Source organism: Camponotus floridanus, unplaced genomic scaffold (assembly GCF_003227725.1).
Source record: "Camponotus floridanus strain SB8 unplaced genomic scaffold, Cflo_v7.5 scaffold1, whole genome shotgun sequence".
In the NCBI taxonomy this organism is placed as follows: Eukaryota; Metazoa; Arthropoda; class Insecta; order Hymenoptera; family Formicidae; genus Camponotus; species Camponotus floridanus.
The window spans coordinates 6,611,233-6,636,585 of NW_020229214.1; the positions used below are offsets into that span (position 1 = coordinate 6,611,233).

The window sequence follows — 25,353 nt, forward strand, 5'->3', positions numbered from 1 at the left end:
ACTAGAACGGAATTAGATCTTATACATTATTTATCGGTGATTCTCGATAAAGTAACTCTCATAGATAACGAACGCACAGTCATAATTCATGTAGATAAAGAAGAATCAAGTCGACACAGGCGCTTGCTCGCGTTCCTTTTTACATTACCACCGTAGCTTTCATTTTTCAACTTTTTCGTTTCGGCCGATTGAAACGAGCAATGTAATCGCACGGACGTATGTACATACATATGCGTGTATAGACGTACAGTCCGATCAGCAAATAAGATACGTACGGGGAGTTACTGTAATTTGTTATTGATCGCAATAAGGAATACCATAAATAAAGAATACCATGGGAATATCGCATTCGTCCGTAATGAAGAACAATTACATATAATTTCACAATTATAAGAACCGCAAGATACAAATATAATAAAAGAATCGACATAACTTTGATATATCTCAAACAAATATTTTATAAATTTTAATTCGAAACTTTTATAAAATCTTGTTAAAAGTTTGTTTGCGAAAGATTATAATGGAAACGTCAAGATTTGTGTGTGTGTGTGTGTGTGTAAGTTTAATGTGGAATAAAATTTAATAAATATAAGTAAAAAGTATATGGATTTTAAAACTTAATAAAATGAATGTTATTTTTTGATAAACAAGATCTTTTATATATACGAAACGCATATACATATAAGAGCACTCTATACTAATATACAGGCAAACGAATAGGAAAAAGAAGATAAAACGGTAAGTAATATGGACTGGCTCGTAAAAAGATTTAACGAGAAATGTAAAAGGAATTATATTACGATTATAACCGTGGAATATTAATGTACAGTAAAAATGAAAAAGATTTTCTAACCCACGTTCTTGCTTGAGCGAGCAGACCATCGACCGCGACGAAAATTATATTAATTGTTTAAAAAAAAGGAAACAAAACGCAATATTAACGATGAAATATTATTATTTAAAAGCCAAGACCGCATTATAATTCAATACGCGAGTATTATCAAAAGTACCGATAAAATCGATAGAGAGATACGGAATACGCAAGAAATAACAAAAATAATAATTCTCTAATAACAGCGCAGCGAACTTTAAATAGCAATGACGTGATCGTAATTGCGAGGACGATCGCAGCAAGTTAATGTGACTAATGATTCAAAGTGGAAAAGCATTCGGTACCTTTATCTTTATAATGACAAAATTTCTATAGATGAAACGGTCGGCCAAAGTGTAGATTAGACTAACTTCGATAATGTTCATATGTACAGAAATTATTCATTCGGTACTGTAATTATATCGCAATAAAATTCATAAACACCCTTGTTATGTTTGCGACCATAATCACGATAATAATATATCCGCAATTGCTGACCTCGCGTACTACATCCGCGAAACTAAATCAACAGAGAAATATTTCAATGTGCAAGTGAAATCGATAAAAAAAAAAGAAAAAGATACGATGTATAATGTATGATAACGCACTTATTGGAGAATACTCGTTTATGTGACCCGCTACACAAACATTGACACTAATACAATCAACGGAAAGTATGTACGTGTATATTGACACATTGATTAATATTTAAATAACAGCGTATTTCGATGTAATTAAATCATAATATATATCTGATATTTAATTTATAATCATAATATATATCTGATATTTAATTTATTATCCTTTAATACACATTTGTATAACGTTGAAAAATTATTCATAAGATTCATATTGAAAATGTTTAATTAGTCAATAGCACGAATTAATATCTTCGTCGTTATTAATATTCAAATTATAGGAATAAGTTTTTTCATTAATTAATTTAATTTAATTTAATTTAATTTAATTAAATGAAGAAAGAATTGTAATCTTATTATTTATTTTGCGAGAATGCCATAATAATATAAATCGCGTTTAGGTTGAATTGATTTCATAACTTTCTTGCTGCGGAATCGCGGTCAGCCAGATTTTCTAGCGTGACTGTATCCCCTCCCGACTAATTTTACCGATTAGAATTTTAACATGATGTACAGTTCGCTGCAGAATTTCCGAATAAAGTAGCATCCTTGGCTGGCAGTTTTCCTCACTGTATTATGTCTTACATTTGTCTAATTAATGAATATGTACGATATCTAATCGCACATATTCATTAATTTCATTACATTAATTCAAATGACATAGCAATCGTCAATCAATATAGGAAAGTTTTAATTTTAAAGAGTTTTAATTTTAATCTTTTTTCCACAATTTCTCGAACGGTAGAGAATGAGATAAAATATTCCGAATGGAAAAATACATTTTTTTACGTATAACTTTTATACGAACGAATTCAGATGAATCGTTTTGAATTTTTTTGATGACACTAAATGAATCATTCAATATCATATACCTCGCGCGTTATCATAGCTAAATAAAAGATTCTTATCGCCCTCGCTCCCTCCTTATTTCGATGAAACTCTAGCGTACGCTTTAACGCGAGAATTTAGAAGAAGAAATCTGAGCTTAAAACCGATTAAACAGTTTAGAGGGACACGGAAGATAACCTTGACGCTGCATGAAAGAGACAATTTAATGGGATAAAAATACGATACGATTTACTCTAATTTCCAAGTTTATACAACTGCTAAAATTACGTCAAATGTAATGCGCCAAGTTGCTGTTATACGTCAACCAACGACAGTATACAATGCAATAAACAATTCTTAATCTGATAATTAATGTCGCATCATTATTTTGGTCTCTCTCTCTCTCTTTCTCCCTCTTTCTTGTTCTTCGTTCTCTTATAATGCAATTCAGACTGTGAGCTCTAGGAAGCTTCAAAAGTAAATTTCATTAAAGCAGCAGTGGGTACTTCCGTTTAATGTCGTTAGCTAAGAGAAATGAGAAATAAAAGAGCTCGAAAAAGACGACGAGACGGGTCAAATCAACGTCGAGGATTTAGAGATTAACGGCGTTAATATTTACAGACATTGACGCTGTAGTACGATGAAAAGGCTGGAGAGATAAGCGAGGAAAGGCGAGAGTGAGATAGAAAGAGAGAGAGAGAGAGAGGGCGAAAGAGAGAAAAAGACAGATTCTATGGATGGATAATGGGTGGCACAAAAAGATCAATAAATGTATGCACGTCCGCGCGAGTTATAAATTCGAATAAATACGCCGGCGAAAAAACTTTTTCCATCAACACGATTAATTTTGTTTTTATTCCATTCGCTCTCTCTATTACTTTTCGTATTTCAATCAAAAGGTCGTAGCTCCATAATAATATCCAACGTAGTTTAAAGTAATAAAGTCAAGTAAGATTCAATTTGAAATGTACGCATAATTAAATTCGAACGATCGGTTTCGTGGACTGGTATAACCTTATAACGAATATTTTTTTTTAGCGCACGTTGAATTAATAATAGACACAGATGTATATGACACGCGCGATCACTTTTTGAGAAAATGTTTTTCCCCAACGAAAGAGCATTTTTACCCATGTTCCATTATGTAAATATTGTATTTGTTTGACGCGTAAACTGGTCAATAAAATTGTCAACACCTGTCCCACTTTCAGTCGGCTGAATTTGATTCGTCCTGTACAAGTCCGGCTTGCACGTATGTACACACATACACGCACACGCACGATCCTGATGATTTCACACAGAGATACAGGCGTGTAAACACGTCGGATATGCGACTCCACGTAATAGGGTATGTATGCACGCACGATTACCGGATAAATTAATATAAAAAAGGATACTTGGAAAATAGCGAGATAAAAAGAATTCGTCTACGTGCTCCGCCTTCGCACTATGTAATGGGAAGAATAATTTCAATATACAAGTAAACATATATATATATATATATATATATATATATATACACACACATATATATATATGTACGTAATCGTGTATGAGTGTGCGCCTGTGTATGATGTGTCATGATTACAAATTTAAGTGGAATTCGCAATTTTCTAATAGAGACGAGATATTGTCGCGTTACTAGATATATTGCGCAGTGAATACAATATTCAATTATAATTTTAATTAGCGAAAAAATTATTTTAATAAAAAAAGGAATTTATGAATAAATATAAACGTTACATCAAACATTCGCATCGTTTGAATAATGATATGATGTTGAAATAAAAAGATGATAAAATTCCGTATTTCATCATGATACGTGATATAAAGAACATACAACAAGACTACAAAAACTTGGAAAGAAAAAACTTGAAAAAAATCACAATTATTAACGTGCCAACAAATATAAAAAGTCATGTTTTTTTTCGCACGATTAGCATAACAAATATTAAACTCGCATTCAAAACGTCGCATTTAATGTCTCCGTTTACGTGCTATGAAATGCGATATTTGAGCGTCAATGTTATGATATCGCTTCAGCTTGGTATTCGATACAATTTCAAAAACAAAATCCACGTCACGCGATTAAAGTAGCGTTAAGTAACCTTGCGCGTAAATAAAGCACGAGAAAACACTCGATTTTATTACTCTCCAAGAGAATTGCCACGTTATTGCGAATTTTTAAATATATATTTTCTATAGTGAGTATATGATTATGCGCGAATATATTTCTTTCATCGCGTCGATCATCCGGAAAGCCATTTTTATCGCGACATAATACGCCAATGTCACACATACATATATATAAATATATAAATATATACATATATATATATATATATATATATATATATATATTTATGTGACATTGGGTGTATGTGTGTGTATCGCTAAATAAAATACTAAATTATTATATTTTTGCTGCGCGCAAAAAGAAAAGAAAAAAATTATAAATTTATTTTGCATGTATATTACTTTTACGTTTTGCTTACGGAGCGATGCAGCTCGCGTTAGCAAATACGTGACATTATAAATGCAGCTGCATGACCTTCCTCGCGACATTTTATTTCATCTCGCAATCCTTTCGCGAGTTAAACGTAAAAATAATTAAAGAGAAGTCTGAGCGAGGGAGATAGAGATAGAAATAGAGAGAAAGAAAACACACACACACACACACGAATAAAATCCTATTCTGTGCGCTCTTATTCGATTTTCTCGAAAAGTTTGTTCGCATAGCACGGAGAATCCGCGCAAATTAGACGCGCCGATATAAATCACTACAATTGTTTTCGACGCGCGAATTTTATTTCCGCGCACGATTCGTTTGTAGCTCCGATCGTGCAAAAGCGAGCGAAAGCAAGGACGACTTGAATCGCAGCGATCGTCTTCCACCTTGGAATTTGATTTCGTCGTAGAATTTGCTCGCGAGAGACGGTTTTAGGCCGGCACTGTTTCATTGTTCGCGCGCGAGTAAAATATGCAAAGTAACCCGTATCAACGATAAATATAGAAATCATAAAAAAAAACACGTGCATCACATGTCATTTATATAGATGACGAGTCAAATAACACTTTACGCGTGTAATTTAATTTTTAATCCAAATTTTACGTAACCTACATCTACTCTCCTTCTTCTATTTTAGTTTCCAAGATTGTATCAATATTTTTTCACTCGTCTCGCTCTCGAAATAAATAAGATGCAACAAAATATGAATAGTCGATAAAATAATTACTCGCTGCAATTCGCGATTCAGCGTTTATCGATTTAATTCTGAAACGTATACTTTCAATTCGTCCGCTAGAACGAATGCGAGCGGTGGGTGGGGGGAGTCGGAGGTGGTCGACGTGGGAGAGGGCGAGGGGGGAACGAAAAGAGTTGAAGCGGAGCATCATGCACGGGGAGAGAACGTGCCGAAAAAACTGCATCCCCCTCCCCCCCCCACCGGAAAATTTGTCACGCGCGCGCGCGGTATATTTATCCGTATACATATATTGTCAATGACTCGGCGTGTATCGCAAATAAATATAGCCGTATCAACGATATTCCGGTATATCGTGTAAATAAATAGCGTGTACGCTCGACGAACGGCCGAGAAGAAAATGATGTCTCTCGCGATAACAATAACATTCTTATCGCGAGCAACTTTCCTCGCGGACTGTACATGCCTTTTTCGACAAAGCGCTGCAAAAACCATTCTTTTTTTTTTCCATCTTCGCCGTCGTGGCCACGATTTTATTAGCGAGATGATCTTAAAAGCTGCAAAATTGGATTCGCATACGGTGCACAAAACACAACGAAATTCCGTTGTAATAACAACGTAACCGTTTATCGATTCGATTCTTGGACATGTGACGAATAATGTCGCTTTCCTCTAACGTCTTTTTTTTTTCTCATTCTTACATCGCGCAGCATTTGTCACAGCGAGCGCGATACACCATTCGAAGAGCGATTAGCAACGAGAGAGATAACGAGAGAGATAAAAATCCGAAAACAATGCAATTTCATATTAAATAGTCGTTAGGACAATGCGAGTCGAGTTGGCTGCGTTAAATCGGGTTAAGGCACATCTATAAATACTTCACTAACTGAGAGTGAGAGGGAAGGAGAGGGAGAATGGCATGGAGAAGAGTCTGAGCAAAAGGGACAGAGATATCGAGTATGGTTGATAGAACAAGAACGCGAGACTAACGGAGAAAGATACATACGGAGAAAGACCAGAGAAGAGAGAGAGATAGAGAGAGAAGGACGGAGAAAGAAAGTACCAAGACTGACAGAGAGAGGGAGTAAAATCGGTGAGAAACGCGCGAATGCGAGATAAAGATGAAAATGAAAAGAGAGATGATAATGGTTTTGAAGAAAAGAGAGAAAAAGAAAGAGAGAGAGAGAGAGAAAGAGAGAAAGAGAACGAGACAGAGCGAAAGAGAAATAACTAGTCTATCTAATAAGCACTGTATTGAAGATATATACAATGGTATTCGTTGCCAGATGTCTAACTACACGATAATCTCCCCACCATCCGCTACCCCTTCCTCCCACTCGTCACCATGCTGTCACTTCTGCATTACAGTCGAGCGAATATTCGCCGAGGTAAATCTGACGGTTACATGGAAGGGGCAAAGAGACGGGGGAATGGGAAACGCGCGGGGGAGGGAAGCCCGAAACGCGGTGATTAAAAAGAAAGAGACGAGAAAAAGGAGAGTGGGAGAGAGAAAGAGAGAGAGAGAGAGAGAAAGACGTTAAGCGCGAAATTTGTTTGCAGCGCTACGTTGATGGCGCTTCAAACGACGATATATTCACGCTTTACCACAAGCCGGCTTTTCCATTCGCGATTCTCACCTCTATCTTTTCCATTTCTTTGCTGCACGATTGTCACTCACTATTCCCACAGTCATCTAGAATCCCTTGGCGGACACACACACTGACGGCACATAGCGCGCGAACATGTATCACGAGCTACTCGCGAGAGCGCGGTGTGCGTGTATCGGAGCGATATAGGTTTGACGCGCGCGGACCAGCGACTCACGGTGCGGCGCACGCCGCTGTCCCATCAAGACTACTTTGTATTTACTCTAATTATGTGACGTCACGGATACACTGCTCGCCCCACTCCTGCCCGCCGAAGGCGGCCGAGCGCGGCCGACTTCGCCCGAGTCCGCCCGAGCCCGCCTGTAACCGCGGCGACGGCGCACATGGCGCGGCCGTTCAGTGAGTTCGCCTCGTCGACCAGTCACCTGTCGTCTCGCCTCGCGTCACGTTCTCTTCGCGGCAACGACGCTCGCGATCGTTCGCGTTTGCTCGCAGTTGTTGCGTGATCGTGCGCCGCGTAGCATCGATGTTGTTCCGGATTTTTCGCACCGTGATTTATACGCGTTCGTCGCGTATCCACGGGAGTCGAGAGTGATTCGCGATCACATTCCGAGTAATATTCCGCGATGTATTCCGCTGGCGGAAAACTGTGCGACGTGTGAGAACCGTGTGTTGCTACGAATGATGAAAATTTTTCGAGAACATGGAGGTGCGATGAAGCGAAGACTTTTCGCGACATTTTCAGTGAGTGAATGCTGCATATCGTTTCCTATTACATTGCGTGTGCGTGTGTGATTGTGTATACATATATGTTTGCAATCGGTATTTTACGATTAATTCGCTATTAATGATACGTAGATACATATATTGTTCGTATTCTCGCGTTTGTATTCGCGAAAATTTGTGCAACGATACCAACTGCCAGCAATGGAAAATACCTCAAACTTTCTTTAGGCAAAAGTATTTCATTCAATTTTATGAAAGATCTATACAACAAATAAACAGTAACAAAAAAATTACGAGATTAAAAATTCATGTACAAAGTAACGCGTCATATCGGATAAATTTGAAATATTAATAAAAAATGATTTCATTTACTCATTTCTTTATGTTTCGCAAAAAATCTCTGAAAAAATGTGATTGAAAAACAAAACATTGTTATTCTGTGTTTTTTTATTTATATTTTATTTATATTAAAGCTACTAATTAATGTGGACAATTTTGTAAAATAAACATGTGTATTAACGTGAAACAATGTGCGAATTTCTTACTTTGTTTAACGATTTGTTCGTCGATCGAAAAGTTTAAAAATTAATTTCTTTTGTCCAAAGCAAAATTGCATGTTAAGTTTAAGTCAATAATGTGTGAAATTATCATTGCAATAATTAAATCACTTTGCGTTTTGTACAATGTCGAGCTAAATTCCTATTCGATTTTTATTGTAAATGTGTTTAAAAAAAAGAGAAAAAATTAAGGGCGATTTTTCTACTCTTATAAAATCTAAAGAAAAAAGTAAAAATGTGTCAATTTTCAAGTTTTATAGTTAAATTAATATTGCTTATCAAGGATGTTCTGTAGCAAGTGATTTATTTAATTGAATTGCTATCGTTCGTGCCAGATAAATTAATATTCTGTGCAGAAAATATATACCATGTTTTCATTGTTTGCAAATGGTTCATAAATGTGCGATATGAATGAATATGCGCAATCAAAGATGTGGCAATCAAGTGCATAATAAACGACACTATCGTTAAAAAAAATTATATATGTTTGTCCCATTTATTATCCAAAGCTCTTTTATCCAGTTTCCAATATTATCCATTTCTCATAAAACTACGGATTCTTCGCACATTATAATTTCCTCTCGCTCACAGATATTATACACATGCGTATCGCCCGCTGTCAACAAAAAAACGGATTTTAATGTCATTAAATGTTCTTCTCTCCGTAATCGCTCTGTATAACAAACAGATTTGAAACGTTTTACATAATTATTTCGTTTTTTCGTGTAACTTTCATAAGGATCAAGGTTTAATTTTGCGTTTGTTCTAGAAGAAACGTTCTTTTGTTGCAATAGAAGGCAACGTGCACAAAGACAAAGAAAGAGAGGAAGAATACATTATATATATATATATTATATTTACATACGTATCAGATGCCTCTTCAGGCAGATTTTAGGTGTAGGCCTAATTCGCGAGACACTGATTAACACAGCGCTAGGATTAGCGTACTACATACAGGCTGGTATAGTAATGTTGTAATAAGTTCGTTGTTTTTTTTTTCGCGCTTTTAATGATTTCCGCAATTTTCCAGCGACGGTTTGACAATGGGGGCAAAATGAATCTTTAGTGTTTTTGGAGGCGAAAGATGATTATTTTATCAAATAGTTTCCATCAATTGTTATTGTGCGTAAAAAAAATCTCTCGTGTCTTGTAGAGAAAATAAGCTTATTTGTAGAAGTTGAAGCTGGGAAAAGCATGATGTTTGCTTATTTAAATCTATGCAAAAGAGATGCAAGTGTAATAAAAGCCATTGCGGAAAATTCAATTGTGCCATATGTATTCGTACATGTATCGCAATACGTATATTTTTTTTAATAATGGGACGATAAACAGTATCATTTACTATTGTACCCTTTTTATCACCGTAAAATGAGATATTGCGATGCTTTAAATGATATATCGACCACAACAATTGCACAAGAATTATTTTATTTTATAATCGCAAGTCGCATCGAGCAAAAAGTGCGTGCAATGTCGTCATTTTTTTATGTCAAGTGTCGTTGCGTGATGATTTAACGACAAGATATAAACATCTATCACACTTTTAATTGACATAATTAAGTATGCTTGAAGTTCTTGAATTTTCCGTAATAGCCAAATTTTTTTCAACCATGTTCAGAAATGAATTTACATGCAAAACGTGGATGAGACAAGATTAAAATGAAAGATCAAAATCTATAAACTCAATAATTTTGAGAGATCGAGAATGTTCGAACTTTTTGCATGTCAATTTGATTTATTTTCGATAGTACTATCTAAAAAGAACTGAGAATGCATTATTACGAAAATAGCATTGTATGTATATGCATTGTAATAGCGTGTATGTATGTGTATTATGTTGACATTCGCGAAATGCACATACAATTTCGATTGATTGTTTGTGCCTATTGTTGAATGCAGGATACTGAATAAGCTCCCTTTGTCCAATTGAAACCGAATTCGAGATAATGCGAAGCGCAAAAGGTATATGAAATTGATCGAGTTCTAGCGCACCATTAACAACGACTGATCCTCGCCTAGACTAGATTTGGTACCAGATCTGGTACGATCAGAATGTAAATGGATTGGGTAAAGTATCACAGCTGGCCCCCGATATAATATTCAAAACAAAAATTAAACGAGGAATTTTTTTGGATCGGATGAAGGGAGGAGAGGGGAGGGGGCCTTAAAAGAGTCATACGGTCGTCTTCGACTCCGTCCGCTCGGAACCAGATTTCTTACATGTTACCCGTCTTATTATTGTTGATAAGTCATCTATGAAACGTAGAAAAAATTATACAAATAGTAGCTATCTAAGATCTCGAGGTTTCCGATGGACGGAGCTGAATCGGTCAAACTCCCTTTTTGCGCGGTATTTATATCATATTCGTCATATATATATATATATATATATATATATATATATATATATAACACATATATATATTATATATATATGTATACATATATATATATCATATAATCGTTATTATACATATTAATAATAATAATATTAATCATGCTCCTCTTGTTATCATTAATATTATTATTATTATTATTAAACGCTAAGGTAATCGCTGTGACGGTGCATAAAACGCGCAGAAAATTGTAAAGCAAAGCTCTTTCCATAACGCAATTATGATTTTGCAAGTAATTTTATATATTTAATTATCCGAGGTAATTTTATTTCTACAATCTATTAATCATTACGTGTGTAACGTACGTAAATTCAAGAATATAAAAAATTAGCGAGACGAATTTTTCAAAAAAAGCTTATCTATAATTTGTGCACAATTACACCGACACAGCAAATTACTTTTATTAAATTAAAGAAAGCGTGTCGAGATCGCACGAGGCTTCGTTATTTCTCTCAAAATTCTACTTTATACATGAAAATAATCACAGAGAGCTTGAATTACCTCGTAGATTTTGCATTTGGTGAAAATTAACGCGTTCTCTATTTTTACTGTCGATTTAGGCTTATACATTCATAACATATAAGCCTAAATCAAATAAGGTCTCATTTATTTATATATCTTGAGTAATTAGAAATCAATACATGTAAAATTTACGAATTATAAACTCGTTAACATTGTAAAACACTAATACGAAATACTTGTAATAAATACATATCTTATACCATTATATATATATATATATATATATATATATATATATATAATGCGTCATACACAAAATACATATGATTTACTGATAAATAAATGTATGTGAAGTAAATAAAAGAAAAACGCGAATAGATATAAATAACCGTTACATTGTAATTTCAACTTTAATTTATTTAGAAATATATTTAAATATATATATATTAAATAAGTGCGTTTTTCTAAACGCATTGTTGTAACAAATTATTAGTAACACTGACGATGTTTCTTTTAAAGTATTTACCAATATATATTCGCATAGACTTTGCATAACATTGACAACTCAAAAGTAGCTATACCAATACCTGAGATTTTTCACGACGTTTTGGAAAGAGTCTGATATGAGGAATCATACGAGGAATTTTGATTCTTCGTACATTAAATTTGTATATTGAAGCCTCGCACGAACACGATGCGATATCGAAATCTCTTAAAATATGTTCTATCTTTCATTCTTTCGTTTTTATCGCTCGAAGAAAAGTGCTCCTCGCACATGATATATGCATATCCACATGTCGCATTATAATGTGCAATTAAAAATCGATAATATTTCTCATTTTATAAAGCTGTTATATTTTTAATCTTTGTGATAATAATTCAAAAATATAATGTTATATTATTCACTATGAATCATTATTTTGAATATGATTCATTAATTATTATTAGTTATGTGGACGTTTATTTCTATCGAACTAAATATAGATACAAGTAGCTGTTAGAAAAGATACACAGAAATATTTGCATATCATTCCTAAGAGAACTTTACGACTTCCGTTTGCGACTTAAATATTTCGCTGTTTATCAACATTCCTTGGCGAAGAGCGTGTCTTCGAGCAAACAAAACGTGAATTATGGACCGTCGCGTTTATCGCTATAAACGTTCCCTATAAGTTTATTCGTCGCCATAGCAAGAGCCGTTAACTTCCACAATTTCCGGTGCAGCTTCAGTTACCGTACTGTTGTCCTCCGCGGTATTTATCCTGTCCTCAGGCTGTTCCTCGATAGTTTCAAGGAGTTCTTTTTCATTGGCGCCTTCCTCCTCGCCTTGTTCCTCGCCTTCGGACTTGACGTTGACCGACTCGTTCTCCGTGGTTCCCGTAAAATCTCGTATTGTTTCCTCGTTCTCCTGCTGATCGCGTAAAGCCGTTATTACCCTTTGCTCGATTGTGAGCTGTCTAACGGCATTTTCCAAGTTATCCCTAAGAATGTTTGAATCATTCTCATTCTCTTGCCATGTGAAAGGCGTAAAAGTCATTCGAACAAGTTGATAAAGCCGCCTAAAGCCCAGCTTCTTATACAGACTTTGGCTAGCTTCATTTTCTGGACGTATCACTACAAATGGATAATACCCTTTCTCGGCTACGCGTTTTGTCAGGTACCTAAAATTTTAAACACACGTATATTTCATCATATATTTTAATTATATATATATATAATAGAATTCAATTACAAGCTGTTTCTTTTTATAAAATTAAAATATTCCTAAGATCTTTTTAAATCGTTATCATTAATCGTTATCATTAATCGTTATCATTTAAAAAAATGTACGAATGTCAAAACTCACAAATTTGCGTACCTTGCTAATTTTGTCCCATAACCTTTTCTACGATGTTCCGGCTTGGTTTGCATAGAGAACATAGCTCCGTAATAAGATTGAACCATCCAAGCAGCCAAGCTGCCCTTCGCAAACACACCCGCCGCAGGTAGTTTTCCAATGAGTCGAAGAAAAAGCTCGTGACATTCCATATCATTCGCCGGATATAATTCATGTATTCCTTCGGCATGCTCACTCTTTAGAGGTAGTACCTGGACATCAGGATTGGTCATCTCACCCTGGCTCTCCTCTCCTTCCAGCTCGAAGATTTCGCACGCGCAGACATCACCCACGACCGTTTCAATGGTACCGGTATCTTCGTAAAGACGCGTTAACTCCTCGGCGATATCGCAGTGAACGAAATTAATGTACAAAGGTTTTGACCAGTCTAGCAGAACGTCCTCCTCTCGAAGAAGACGAAGTAACTCGAGCCGATCATTGGGACAGAAGACACCGACGCTCTCGTGTACTAAACCATGTGGCTGGAAGCACAACGGAAGACGCGATTAAAGCATCTGTAGTATGTTTAACATTAAGAAAAATATACAACATGAGCGAAAAACGACTTGAAAATCTTTAACGAGATATTTATTGCTGCTGTCATAATTTTCTCACACATTGCATTTTTTGAAATCTATGAAAGTTATAGAAATAGATTCTCTGAGATACGTTAATGATAAGCATTCTGTATTTAATGTATCGAATATTTATACTCTGAATCTGTGTATAAATCATGAAGTAAGAATACTCTTATTTTTCATGGTATAAATATCGAAAAACACTCGTGTTTTTCTTGCCAATCTCTTAATATCTCTTAATATCAAACTCATGAAATAAATGCGGATCAACGATATAAATGCTAAATGTCAGAGACTACATCGTAATTCTTCGATGTGATGATATATTGATATTTGTGAGAAAGAGTATTTACGTATGTGAATCTAATAATTAACAGTTACTGAATTTATGGTACTGCGGAGATGATAATGAATTAAAGAGCACGAGCAAAATCATTTTAGAAGACTGGCATCAACGATAACGAGGACAGAGAGAGGAAAGTCTGGCAAATAGCCAAGCTCGTAGAATATGGGCCAACCCACTTTTTTACACTCTAAATTGAAGAATAGCGCATCTGCAATAATGAGTTTTTACTTATGGCAAAAATTTTTTGTAGCAGCAATACTTTCTTTGACTATATATGATATTTCGCGAATTAATGATTCATGCAACATTCCGGAAGAATTACATTTTTCTGTCGACGATTCCTTCAATCTCGCTTCTTTCAATCTTTTGTGTATGTATCTCATTTTGTTGAGGGAAGAGATATTACACAAAATACATTACATACAAAGTCACAAATAACGAAATAAGTTAGATTAGATAAGTTTGAGATAGAACAATCTTTTAAAGTGTAAGAATGTAATTAAGAAAGTAAGAACGGGAATGTGTTTTATCGTAAATAACAAAATATCGTTATAAAAATTAAAATTTTTGTTTAGGATTGCATCAGACTAACTTCCTTCCTAATCTTAAATCATAGCATAAATTTAATTTATACTTACAGATAATGTCATTCCGGGAAAATGTAAGCAGATTGCATCTTCGGGCCAATCGTTGGCCACGTAGAAATGAAATTCCCACACTCTATCCCGTATGTAAGTTAGTACGGTTTGATGAAACTGTAAAAAATGTATAATGTTAGCATATCTTTTTTTAAGTTAATAATATACTCTCTAAAAGTGAATCAGTGATATGCAGTGGTAAATAAGTATATATACTACTTTCACTAGCGTGAATCAATGTATTATCACTGAAAAACAGTAAATACTCATTCTATATTTTATAAAGAATAAATAAATTAGCCAGTTTTTTTATTACAAGCAGTTATAAGTACAGCACTGATTACAGTGCTGTACTTATAACTGCTACATAACTGCTACATAATACACTGATTCATTTTTAGAGAGTAAATTATATATTTTATATATATATACACACATTCATATATATATATATATATAACTATATATATATATATATATATATATATATATATATATATATATATAGTTTAATAAAAATGTCAAAAAGCTGGTTAATTTATTTATTCTTTATAAAATATAGAATGAAAGAGGAAGAAAGAAAGAGAGTGGTATTTCTATTGAAATGAATAGAAGGGTTTTTTCTAAGTTCATTAATTTTACTCGTAGAAAAATAAAAAGATATTAGAGTATTAAAGGAAAAAGGAAGGAATTCTGTAGAGAATTAAAAGAAAAGGAAAAATAGAAGAAAAATAATACAATGTCTTAAATGACCTATTTAAAAAAATCTATCCTATTGCAAAAAAAATATTCTGTTTTGCTCAAAAACTGCATATACTTGTTTTTAAATGTACAAAAAAATGAGATTTTACATTCACATGGTATAATTGAAGTTTATTTTAAATAAATATTAAATGTTAACTATATATTTGTATCACTTTCAAGAGTTTTTTGATTGAATGCACCAGGTGAAAATAACGAGCGAAATAAAATATCTCTCTCAAAGGTATATAAATCTCTCTCAAAAATAGCATAACAGAACACAAGTGATGTTAATGCAGTTTAGATGGGAAAGATCGATAAAAGTAATTGCACTTTTACACGACAGCTTCCTTTGACTTTCTGAATTACCAAATTGACGTCAATCCGAATAATAATCACAAACATCAGCTTATTTTTATATGGATTCTAAGAATCATATAAAATATTTTTATAAATGCGTTTGATATTTAACAAAATAGTTGTTATAAAATATATTACATAAATGGACACACGTTTCAATAAAATGTTATGCATCAACTTTATAAAAATAATAAAATAAAAAGAGAAATAATAACATTCTTGCTTTATTTTTTAGATTTTGCAAAAGATAATTTATTTTTTAAACTATACACACATATTTCATATTTCTGTAAACGAATTTCCTGCTTACAAAAAGTCTATGCGCACACATATTGACATTATTTATGAAAAAGTTTCCTGATTAATTATTGCAATGTATATTAAGCTTGGCATGACCATGCATCATACTATACAATATGTACTTTTTATCGATTTAAACGCACAATCTACTATTGAATCTTTTCTCTGGAACATTATATTATTTTTGCAGATATATTACTTTTGTTGAACAAAGTTAGTATTTTTAATGAGTAAAAAATTTTATTCTTACCATAAGATTTATTTGCAAATAAAATCATGTAAAAAATTAATTTATAATGACACTAATTTTTATCAAGAATGTTATGTCGTAAAGTATGTAAAAAGATTGTACGATAAAAATTAATAATTTTATACATTATTACTTTTCAGAAAACAATAAATTTTAAAACATAACGATTAAAAGTCAGGAATTAAGATTACATAACATACATATAGTATGTATAATTAAACTGCAAAGATTGGGAAAGCGAATATGAAAAATGTAGAAAGATTGTTATTAAGCTGACAAATTATTTAAATACAATTATTTAAATACAAAATGATTTTACGGGATTGAATCGTTGAATACATTTGAGTGGAAATATGTAAAATTTAGTACTCGTGTAATAAAAATTCGCGATATATAACATGATCTCACGACATGATATTTGTAATATCTGCGAGTGCATGTTCGTTTATAAATGTCAGTTAAATCTCGAAATAAAATAGGTATAATACGTGATTCCATTTTTAGGTAATGGACGAACAAAAATGGATACATATCAAAATTAAAAAAAATTACTTTAAGAACAAAATTTATAATGTAATTATCATATAATAATAATAAAAAAATATATTTTGAACAATATATTTTGAATGCTCGGAAATTATAAGGAAATGTTCGAGGAAAAGATTGTAAAAGCCATAGAAGTTTGATTATCCTATAACATGAGATACGTGAACGATCGGTTGTATTATACAGCTCGTATATTCAAAGTAATGTTCATGCTTAAATCGCTTTGAGAACCGTAAACAAACCACAAAGGTTAACAGCGATATGGTAATCGTACCGCAGATCATTACACGAAGTCGTTACTTCATCCACATATCGCTAGTATATTATCACGATAATAAAGAAAGCCATGACAAGCTATCTCAGTGAAAATTTCATCAACCTTAGAGTGTGGGAGATTTTTTCAAAATCTAATTTATATACAATATATCGATCAATTATTGTTAGTAACTTTACCGAGAATTATTATATCGTTATATGTACTTTATGTGTGTCTTATGTTACTTCTACTATCGTAATACATGAAAGCCCGACTTTCTTTGCTTGTTCTAGCGAGCTCTGACTCGGAACATTGTTTAGATTTCCATCTCATCGATACGTTGGCCTTCGCATCGCTATTTCCCCTGGTAAATAAATCCCCAGCTTGTACTTTACTCTCATATTTTTCGTGAGGATTGTTAAAGGAGATGGAGCTTTCTCTCTCGAATGCATATCCGCACCCTGTGATTTTCGCGTGACGTTTTCGATATATACGTGACATTGCATGCATCCGATATGCAACGCGATTATCCGCATCGCTTCGAGACTCGCGAAAGTGATCCGGAAGAGTTAACGACGCCGTGCTATATAAACATCGTTAGATCGAGTCGGCACGAAAAGGATTGTGCGCAGGCCCCTGCAGTTTATCCCGGAATAAACCGCAGACACATACCGGTTTCAACGAGCGGCGAAAAGGTGTTCAGAGGTCAAGGTCGTATCCTGACGCACACCTTGCTTTTTCGTCGCCGCACATGTAGCATATAATCGATGCACTTTGCATGCGCCGTATCGTCAGAGTTTACCGATGAGTGATCGTCGCAACGATACACGGTCGTGATCGTTGCGACATGCTCAGCTATTCCCCTTATCTCCCTCGAGTATTATACACCGCGTCCACCTACGCTACTTACTTGTTTTTCTATAAATAATTTGTCAGGCGAGCCGCCGATTGCTTTCTGGCTTGATATAGCTCTCCGCCGCGAGACTAGCGGGGAGAATGCGACGATGGAAAAGCCACGCGAGACAGTCTGTTCGATTCAACGTACACATCTCTCTTTGTAGGGCGCGACTATGCGGTGATTGAAAAACCGAACGCGACCTTTCACGTTAAAAACAAGCGCGTTCGTCTATCCGTGAGACGAAAATATATATATATATATCTTTGGGATTTAGCGTGACCGTTTATGTAATCGAATCGATAAATTGATGATACGAATTACCTTTGTCTCTCTTAGAGCGCACGATATCGCGTTGTGACTTGTGCCAGATGTGATTTCAATTTAATAATAATAGTTACGGAGCTTACGAATGCCGATTGTGTTCACGATTATTGACATCGATTGTCGCAGATTTCTCTTCTCCGTGATGCCGGAAGGGGAAACTCTGTGTTAATGCCTCGTGATCGCGAGCGAGGTCACGAGATCGGCACTGCGGCGATTCGCGAGTAATATGACCGCGACGTGTGCAAGAAACGACCCTGGCCTTCATCCCGGTATACGCGACCGTTTTTTTTGATTAAGCTAGCGTGGTCGCGCGTCATAATGTTGATCCATTTAATAATCAAAGAATGAACGGAGCTTTTTGAATTGATATTTTCATAGTCCGACATAGATCGGAACAAGATTAAACTAGATGAAGGATAGAAGGAAAAAGGAAAAAAAAATAAATTATCTTAATATCGTATGAAATGTATAATTTTAATAAAATATGAGAAAAGAAAACGTGCAATCTATTACTCGAAATAGTTGATTCTATTAAATTTAAATATAAATTGAATTTAAAAGATTAATTTAAAAAAAGAAGATAAAAAACTTTATGTATCATGACAGTTGTTTTTATCATTTAATTGAATTGAGAATAAAATATTTGCTGAAGAAATGAAAAGTGGAAATAAAGTTGAAAACACAAGTGTATGCAATTATTCATATCGATCCATTAAATATATGGTAGTTGATAGTTATATCGTATATAGAATAAAAGGTTAAATATATATTTCTCTCGTACCAAGCTAACTTTTTTCCCTTGATAAAAAGATATTTTTTGCCATTGAAAATTTCATATTTCTTGCGATTGAAATGACAAAGCAGGGATTTGCTTGCTAAATTAATTATTTAAATAGCATTTAAAATTACTATATTACGCTGCTGCGCGTTAATAATGGTCAACGAGCTATTCAATAAGTAATTGAATTCATTATACAAGTTATTGATTATTCTGATAATTTGTACAATGATCGATCAAGCTCACAAATATTCGAGCATCATTTCTATATATCGTAATATTCGACATATTACGTTCGCCGAATAAAAGATTCGCGTATACGTAATATGATACATATATATATATATATATATATATGGCACACGCGACGCAATCTTAACCCTGACCCTTTACAACCATCGGCACTTGGGCCACGTTACGATGCGATTTAGACATTGCACTTTTTCTCCCTATGACGGTAATCTTATTCCATCGATACATGAAGCTGGTCTCTCGAGAGCAAATCCGATCTCTCTCTTGCGATCACGACGATGCGACGATTTCTCGAGAACTCGATGTCAAATGGTACCAAAAATTGTAAGAAGCAAATCATAAATCCAATCTCGATTCTTGTATCCCTTGTTATGTATCAAGGTTACGTATTGTCTCTATAGAAATTTATATTTTATCCTGAACAAGAAGAATTTTTTCTAAATATACGCCCTTTCACGTCGTACATATGTTGAGTTATATTGATTTCGAGACGTGTTATTATTAAACAGAATAAAACGTCGAATGCAGTGTGCAGAAAGCGGGAGTGTTTATTACAAAGATTGTAAAATAATAGGATTAAGCTCCCGGTTCTCCCATTGTAAACTGCTTTCGGCGGCCTTTCAATTGTATTATTGATCGATAAAATAATCATTAGTTCAATTTATTGCTCGTAGCGAAGGCTGGGGTCGTTTACAGACTAAACAGAGGCTAATTTGCACACTGAACGCAGTAATTAACCACCTTTGATGAACGCAGTGTCTCCTCTCTCTTTCTCCTCCTTACATCTTATAAATATGAAATTTCAATTTTGTGTTCATAAGGTGTAAGGAGGAGAATATGTTTAGTCTTTTAATGAGGTGATTTTCAGAGAATACAAATTGTAATTGGATAACGGTAGAAAAAATAAAATAAATTTTCAACAAAAATAAACTCGAAATTAAATACAGTTGTGAAATATCTGCACTACAATTTAGAAATTTTGTCAAATATCTTTGAGAAGTATACAATGCAAAGTTAATTTAACACTTGTTATCATAGTATTGCACGATCGACAATTTTTTTTTACAAAAAAAAATATATATATATATTTATTTTTATATGAGTCTTATTATATACTATTTTTTCTCATTATGAATGTGTGTGTGTCGAGAACTTTTATTCTCGTATAATATTTTTCTCACTTTCATCAACATCAAATTAAATTAAAAGTTGACGCTTTACGTAGTTGCTATTCTAAACATATTATTAATTTATAAGCTAATTGCATGAAGCAAGTGACGGCAGGAAGATGCACTTTAAGCCTAAATATAGAAATATATCCTTAATAAATAAAAGTATAAATATATTATAAACGCGTATAATTTTCCTTTGTCGCATCGTTATTGGCAAAGAGATATACGTAAGAAGTATTTCCGATTATGAAATATTTACGAAGAATTTAATATCGCACGAATCGCAAATGTAAAAGGACATTTATTTCGATTGCAATAAAGAAGGACGTACGTACCTTCAACGAATCAGGCAAGTATCCCGTAAGAAAATCTAAAAGATTAGACAGTTCTTCTTCGGCGAGTAGACGAAAATTCCGACCTCGTTCTACCGCTTTGGGACACTCCATGCTGAAACTAATTATCGGGAGACTTTCATCAGATTAGATAGAGACTTATTTCACAGATTAGATAGATTATTACGTGAATGTTAAAGCCTTGTAAACCTTCAAGTTTTCTTATAAATGTCAGGAGCAAAATGGCGATCAACTCGGAATTGATTTTGGAAACACATAATTCGTGGCTCTACTTTTAGTTAAAATCAATATTAATCTAATTTTGACGCAAGGAATTAATACATAATTTTTCAAGGTTGCTAAATCCTCTGTTCGTGACACTTTGAAAATTTATGAAAAAAAAAAAGTTGTGTATAATATTAGCAAAGAGACACGCAACGCGGCTTCACCTATTCATTATCGCTACACGGGTTTCAGTTTCCGTGGACTGTTGGCTGATGCATATCGGTGAAATATTTATGTATAATCATAAATCGCGGACAATATGACGAGCTTAGCGTTAATACGTGTTATTGGTGAAAAATCTACAACTTGAATTTTTTTTCAAGGCTTTACTCATTATATGCGGCGGTTTAAAGCCTAATTAGATTTTTTAAGCTAATTTTTATTCTTGTGAAATACAGTTAATCTTTTGATATCATATTGATAAAATATGAGTATATATAATATGAATATATATAAAATATGATATATAAGCGATTTATTTGGGACGATATCGTATTTATACGATTTACCACCGTAATGTGCTAAATCGAATGTTGCTAAATGTCCTGAAAACTTATAAAATATTCAAAAACTGTAGTAAGAACATTTATTATCGATATAAAGATATATGTAAGTAAATATAAAAATAAGTGATGTGACTCACACAAAAATGTGACTATACTTAAGATAAATATCGATCAAAAAATTTGTCTCTACTTATTTTGTTTCATTAATGTAATAGTTACGTAACAATTTTTAAAAATTTTGCGAATACGGAAGAAATATTGACGTATTTATACTACGTCAGCGCAATATAGGTCAGTATGATCTTTGTAAAATTTCCTCGAACAGTAAAGGGCTTCTTGTCTTTTAACGACGTGCACAATCTTAAATTTGTAGGATTACGACGCAACCGATCCGAGAGACACGATAAACTCGTGTTGCGCAAGTTTAATCGAATGTCCAATTATCGTTTGTATAGGAAATAGATTAAAAAAACGAGACATTCATTATCGCTTTATCAAAGGATAGAAATCTATGTAAATCGATGGATTATTAAAATAAAACAAACATTATTATCAGTGTACATATCGTGTTAACTCTTGCAAATTGCTTGGGATGAAAATTGCAATATGATCGAAATATATTCTGGGTAAATATTTCGAAGTTTCGTACATTTATTGACTTTTACAACACCTACAACAACTCGAATAACAAAATATACAATGCTAAAGAAATTTGCACTCGCATTTATTATATAGACCGATTATGCGAAATAATTTACAAAATAATGAGCGAAATTAGAGAGAGTTTCCTTATCTTCATTATATCTTACATCTGTATCTTTAAATAAATATAATATATACAACTATAGAGATTAATATAATTAATTTTAGCTGAAGAGAGATTAATACGAATTTGCACCGAATTGTTGCTCGAACTATTTATATCTTGTCTGTATATTTTATCGGAGATTAAAAGAGCAGAAATTTACTCACATTATAGCGAAAGTGCACTTGTAATCATAATCGTTAGATACGATAATCAAGGGAAATCAAGGAGCAAGAATCAAGAAGCGAGACTCTTATTCACGATACATAAGAGTTGTAACGCGAGAGAATAGCGATACTTTGACGCGGAATTTGCAAATTACAAGAGCAGTGGCCCATCGTGCGAGCGATTGCCATCGGAGATGAGAACACACTCGCTTTACAGAGATACATTTTCAAACCGCCGGTATGTCACGAGACCGCAAGCGGTGCCGGTTGCGCGTGTTGTGCAATTCCCGGTCCCCTCTTAACTCCCCCCCTTTCTACCCCGATTCAAGAATGGTCCAATCTAGAAGCTACACATCGCTGCATATCCCCACGTCTCGTATCCTCGCGCTGCTCGAGCGATCTCTCTCGCCTCTCGCATCTCGCGGTAAATCCGCGAGAAATTGCACGTACGTACGCTTAATAATCGATTTACCTGAACGAGCGGGAGCCTGTCGTCCGAGCACGCCGCGCGCGGATCCTCCTCTTGGAGAGGAGGACGACGACGGCGACGGCGACGTTCGTGCACTGGGATCGTCGACTGATCGCACTATTACCCCCGATTGATCGCGGCCTCGAGCGTGCGAAACTACTACGTGTGCAAAACGTACGGGTTTGCCGCCGAGGGCGAGAATGGTCGCGGGCTGTTGTCAAGGGGCTGTAGTTCCAACGAAGGAGGCACCCACCCTCGCCGCCCCCTGAACCCGCACTGCCGCCCCTGGGCCATCGTCGTCCTCCATGCACCGAGCGCTGTCGGGATGACGACGCGCAGGCGTCGTGACGCCAACAGTGCCGCGGTTTAAACACGTGGCACCCTTGAAAGATCCGCAGGGCCGTGATAATTGCCAATGTTGCTAATGTTGCTCGAACAATCCTGAACTAAGCTGAGTCAGCTCTTTTCTTAGGTCCTCAACCCGCCACTTTTATCGGGGAAATAACGTCCTTCATGGACAATGAATTCATGGGTGTTAGTAAATCCCCTAAAGTGGGCCAAAGCAGTTTATAATTGTAGATACGAAGATGATACTCGAAAGATCATTAAAAGCAACGAGGCGAATTTATATCGATAACTTTATATCGATAATTTCATAATTTAAAATTTGTGAAGCTATATACTCTCTCTTTCTCTTTCTTTTGCACTTTTGTTTATAAAGCACGGACGGTGAATCTTATTGTTAGCTAGACATAATCATGACAATACGATACTTTAGCTAATGCAAGTGAGAAAAAAAGTTTATGAAAATGATACATACGTGTCAATGCGACGATTGGATGAAGGAGATAATTTCCAGATCCTGATGCGGTATATGCTCTTGTTGCACAGAGCTGCAGAGTTTCCCCGCATTGCCTCTATCTTCAAAAAAGTATAGTTAGAATAGAAACCAGGATTGCAGATCCTGCTGTCGCATATGCGTCACAAGTTTATTAGAAAAATGGTCGTGAATATGGAATGGTCGTAATATATAACGCTTTGAATCAATTTCTTAACGAATTTATATTGTCTCTGTATTTTTTCCGTATTTCATTTTTTTCTTCTGCAAAGAAAAACCTTTTTAGCAAATGCATAAATACATGTTCCACCATTAATTATTTTTTAAAAACATAATCTAAATAAATGATTAGAGGCAAAGTGCATTCACGTGCAGATTAAAATTCCGTACACATGCTGTAAAATAAATTTACATTAATATGTTAGATGAAAAAATAAAATAAATTTACATTAATTTGTTAGATGAAAAAAAATTAAAGAAAAGCGAACATAAAATAATTTGTGTAAAATTGAGATATATATATATATATATATATATATATATATATATATTATATAATAAAAACATATACAGTTGCGATAAAAATCCGATTAAGCGCGAATAAACAATCAATTTTAATAAAGTATTTCGCATATAAGCTTTGTAAAGTGATACAGCGTCTTGTACATTTCATAATTTGAGATGCAATATTTGTCTCCTTATGTAAATCCTTATGTGTGCCACGAAACCTTAACTGTGGTAAGAATCGATAGTAAATTCGCTCATAAAACGAATAGGAGACATAAAAGACTATGCATATATAAATTTATTTACTAATGTATTTTTCGTGCGTAAATAATTAAAATAACATTAAAACGCGATTACACCAATCGAGTTCTCCTTCTGATAACTTTATAATTTATAATTTATATACGAAGAACGTCTATTATTTGCATATCATCTACTATTTTTCCTATTATCCTTTTTTCTTTTTAATTGTTACTTTCCAGAATTATGCTACTGTATCTTTTTAACCCAAGATGGTAAGTGTATAAACGACAATGCGCTTTATGCACGTGAGATCGTGCTACGAACACTGTTATTGCACAAAATATAGTCGGAAGAAATACGCTTTATAGCATAGAATCACGAAATGTTAAAGCACACAGTATTTTCAAAATATTGTCTAGTTTCATACTTGTAATTTTGTAGTATATCTGATTTAAAATGTAAAATCAACTTACGTGGCCATAATTTATCTCTCTTTTTCACAGAATATTTGCCCACGTGTTTTAATTAGTAAATCAACAAATGAAACAGAATGGATTTCAGTCCATATTAAATTCTATCTAAATTAGACGTTAAATAT

The 25,353-nt window shown here is 34.1% G+C and overlaps 2 protein-coding genes across 4 annotated transcripts in view; both read right to left on the reverse strand.

The window, feature by feature from the left end:
* The window catches only part of LOC105259184 (rho GTPase-activating protein gacJ), a 125,589-nt gene extending 118,177 nt beyond the window's left edge, over positions 1-7,412 (reverse strand). For both annotated transcript variants that reach the window (XM_011270953.3, XM_011270952.3), the window contains exon 1: positions 7,178-7,412. In XM_011270953.3, the coding sequence (XP_011269255.1) occupies positions 7,178-7,192 (15 nt within the window). In that variant the 5' untranslated portion in view covers positions 7,193-7,412. The remainder of the gene's footprint in view (positions 1-7,177) is intronic.
* Positions 7,413-12,213: 4,801 nt separating this feature from the next.
* Positions 12,214-23,460, reverse strand: LOC105259185. 2 transcript variants are annotated; one of them, XM_011270957.3, is made up of 5 exons: positions 23,171-23,460; positions 20,939-21,056; positions 14,727-14,843; positions 13,147-13,646; positions 12,214-12,949 (listed from the first exon to the last, which is right to left on the reverse strand). In XM_011270957.3, the coding sequence occupies exons 2-5, from the start codon at positions 21,047-21,049 to the stop codon at positions 12,463-12,465; spliced, it is 1,215 nt and encodes a 404-aa protein (XP_011269259.1). In that variant the 5' UTR covers positions 21,050-21,056; positions 23,171-23,460; the 3' UTR covers positions 12,214-12,462. The 2 variants fall into 2 exon arrangements, with proteins under 2 accessions (XP_011269259.1, XP_011269260.1); XM_011270958.3 differs by lacking the exon at positions 23,171-23,460 and adding an exon at positions 22,699-22,759.
* Between the last annotated feature and the right edge of the window lie 1,893 nt (positions 23,461-25,353).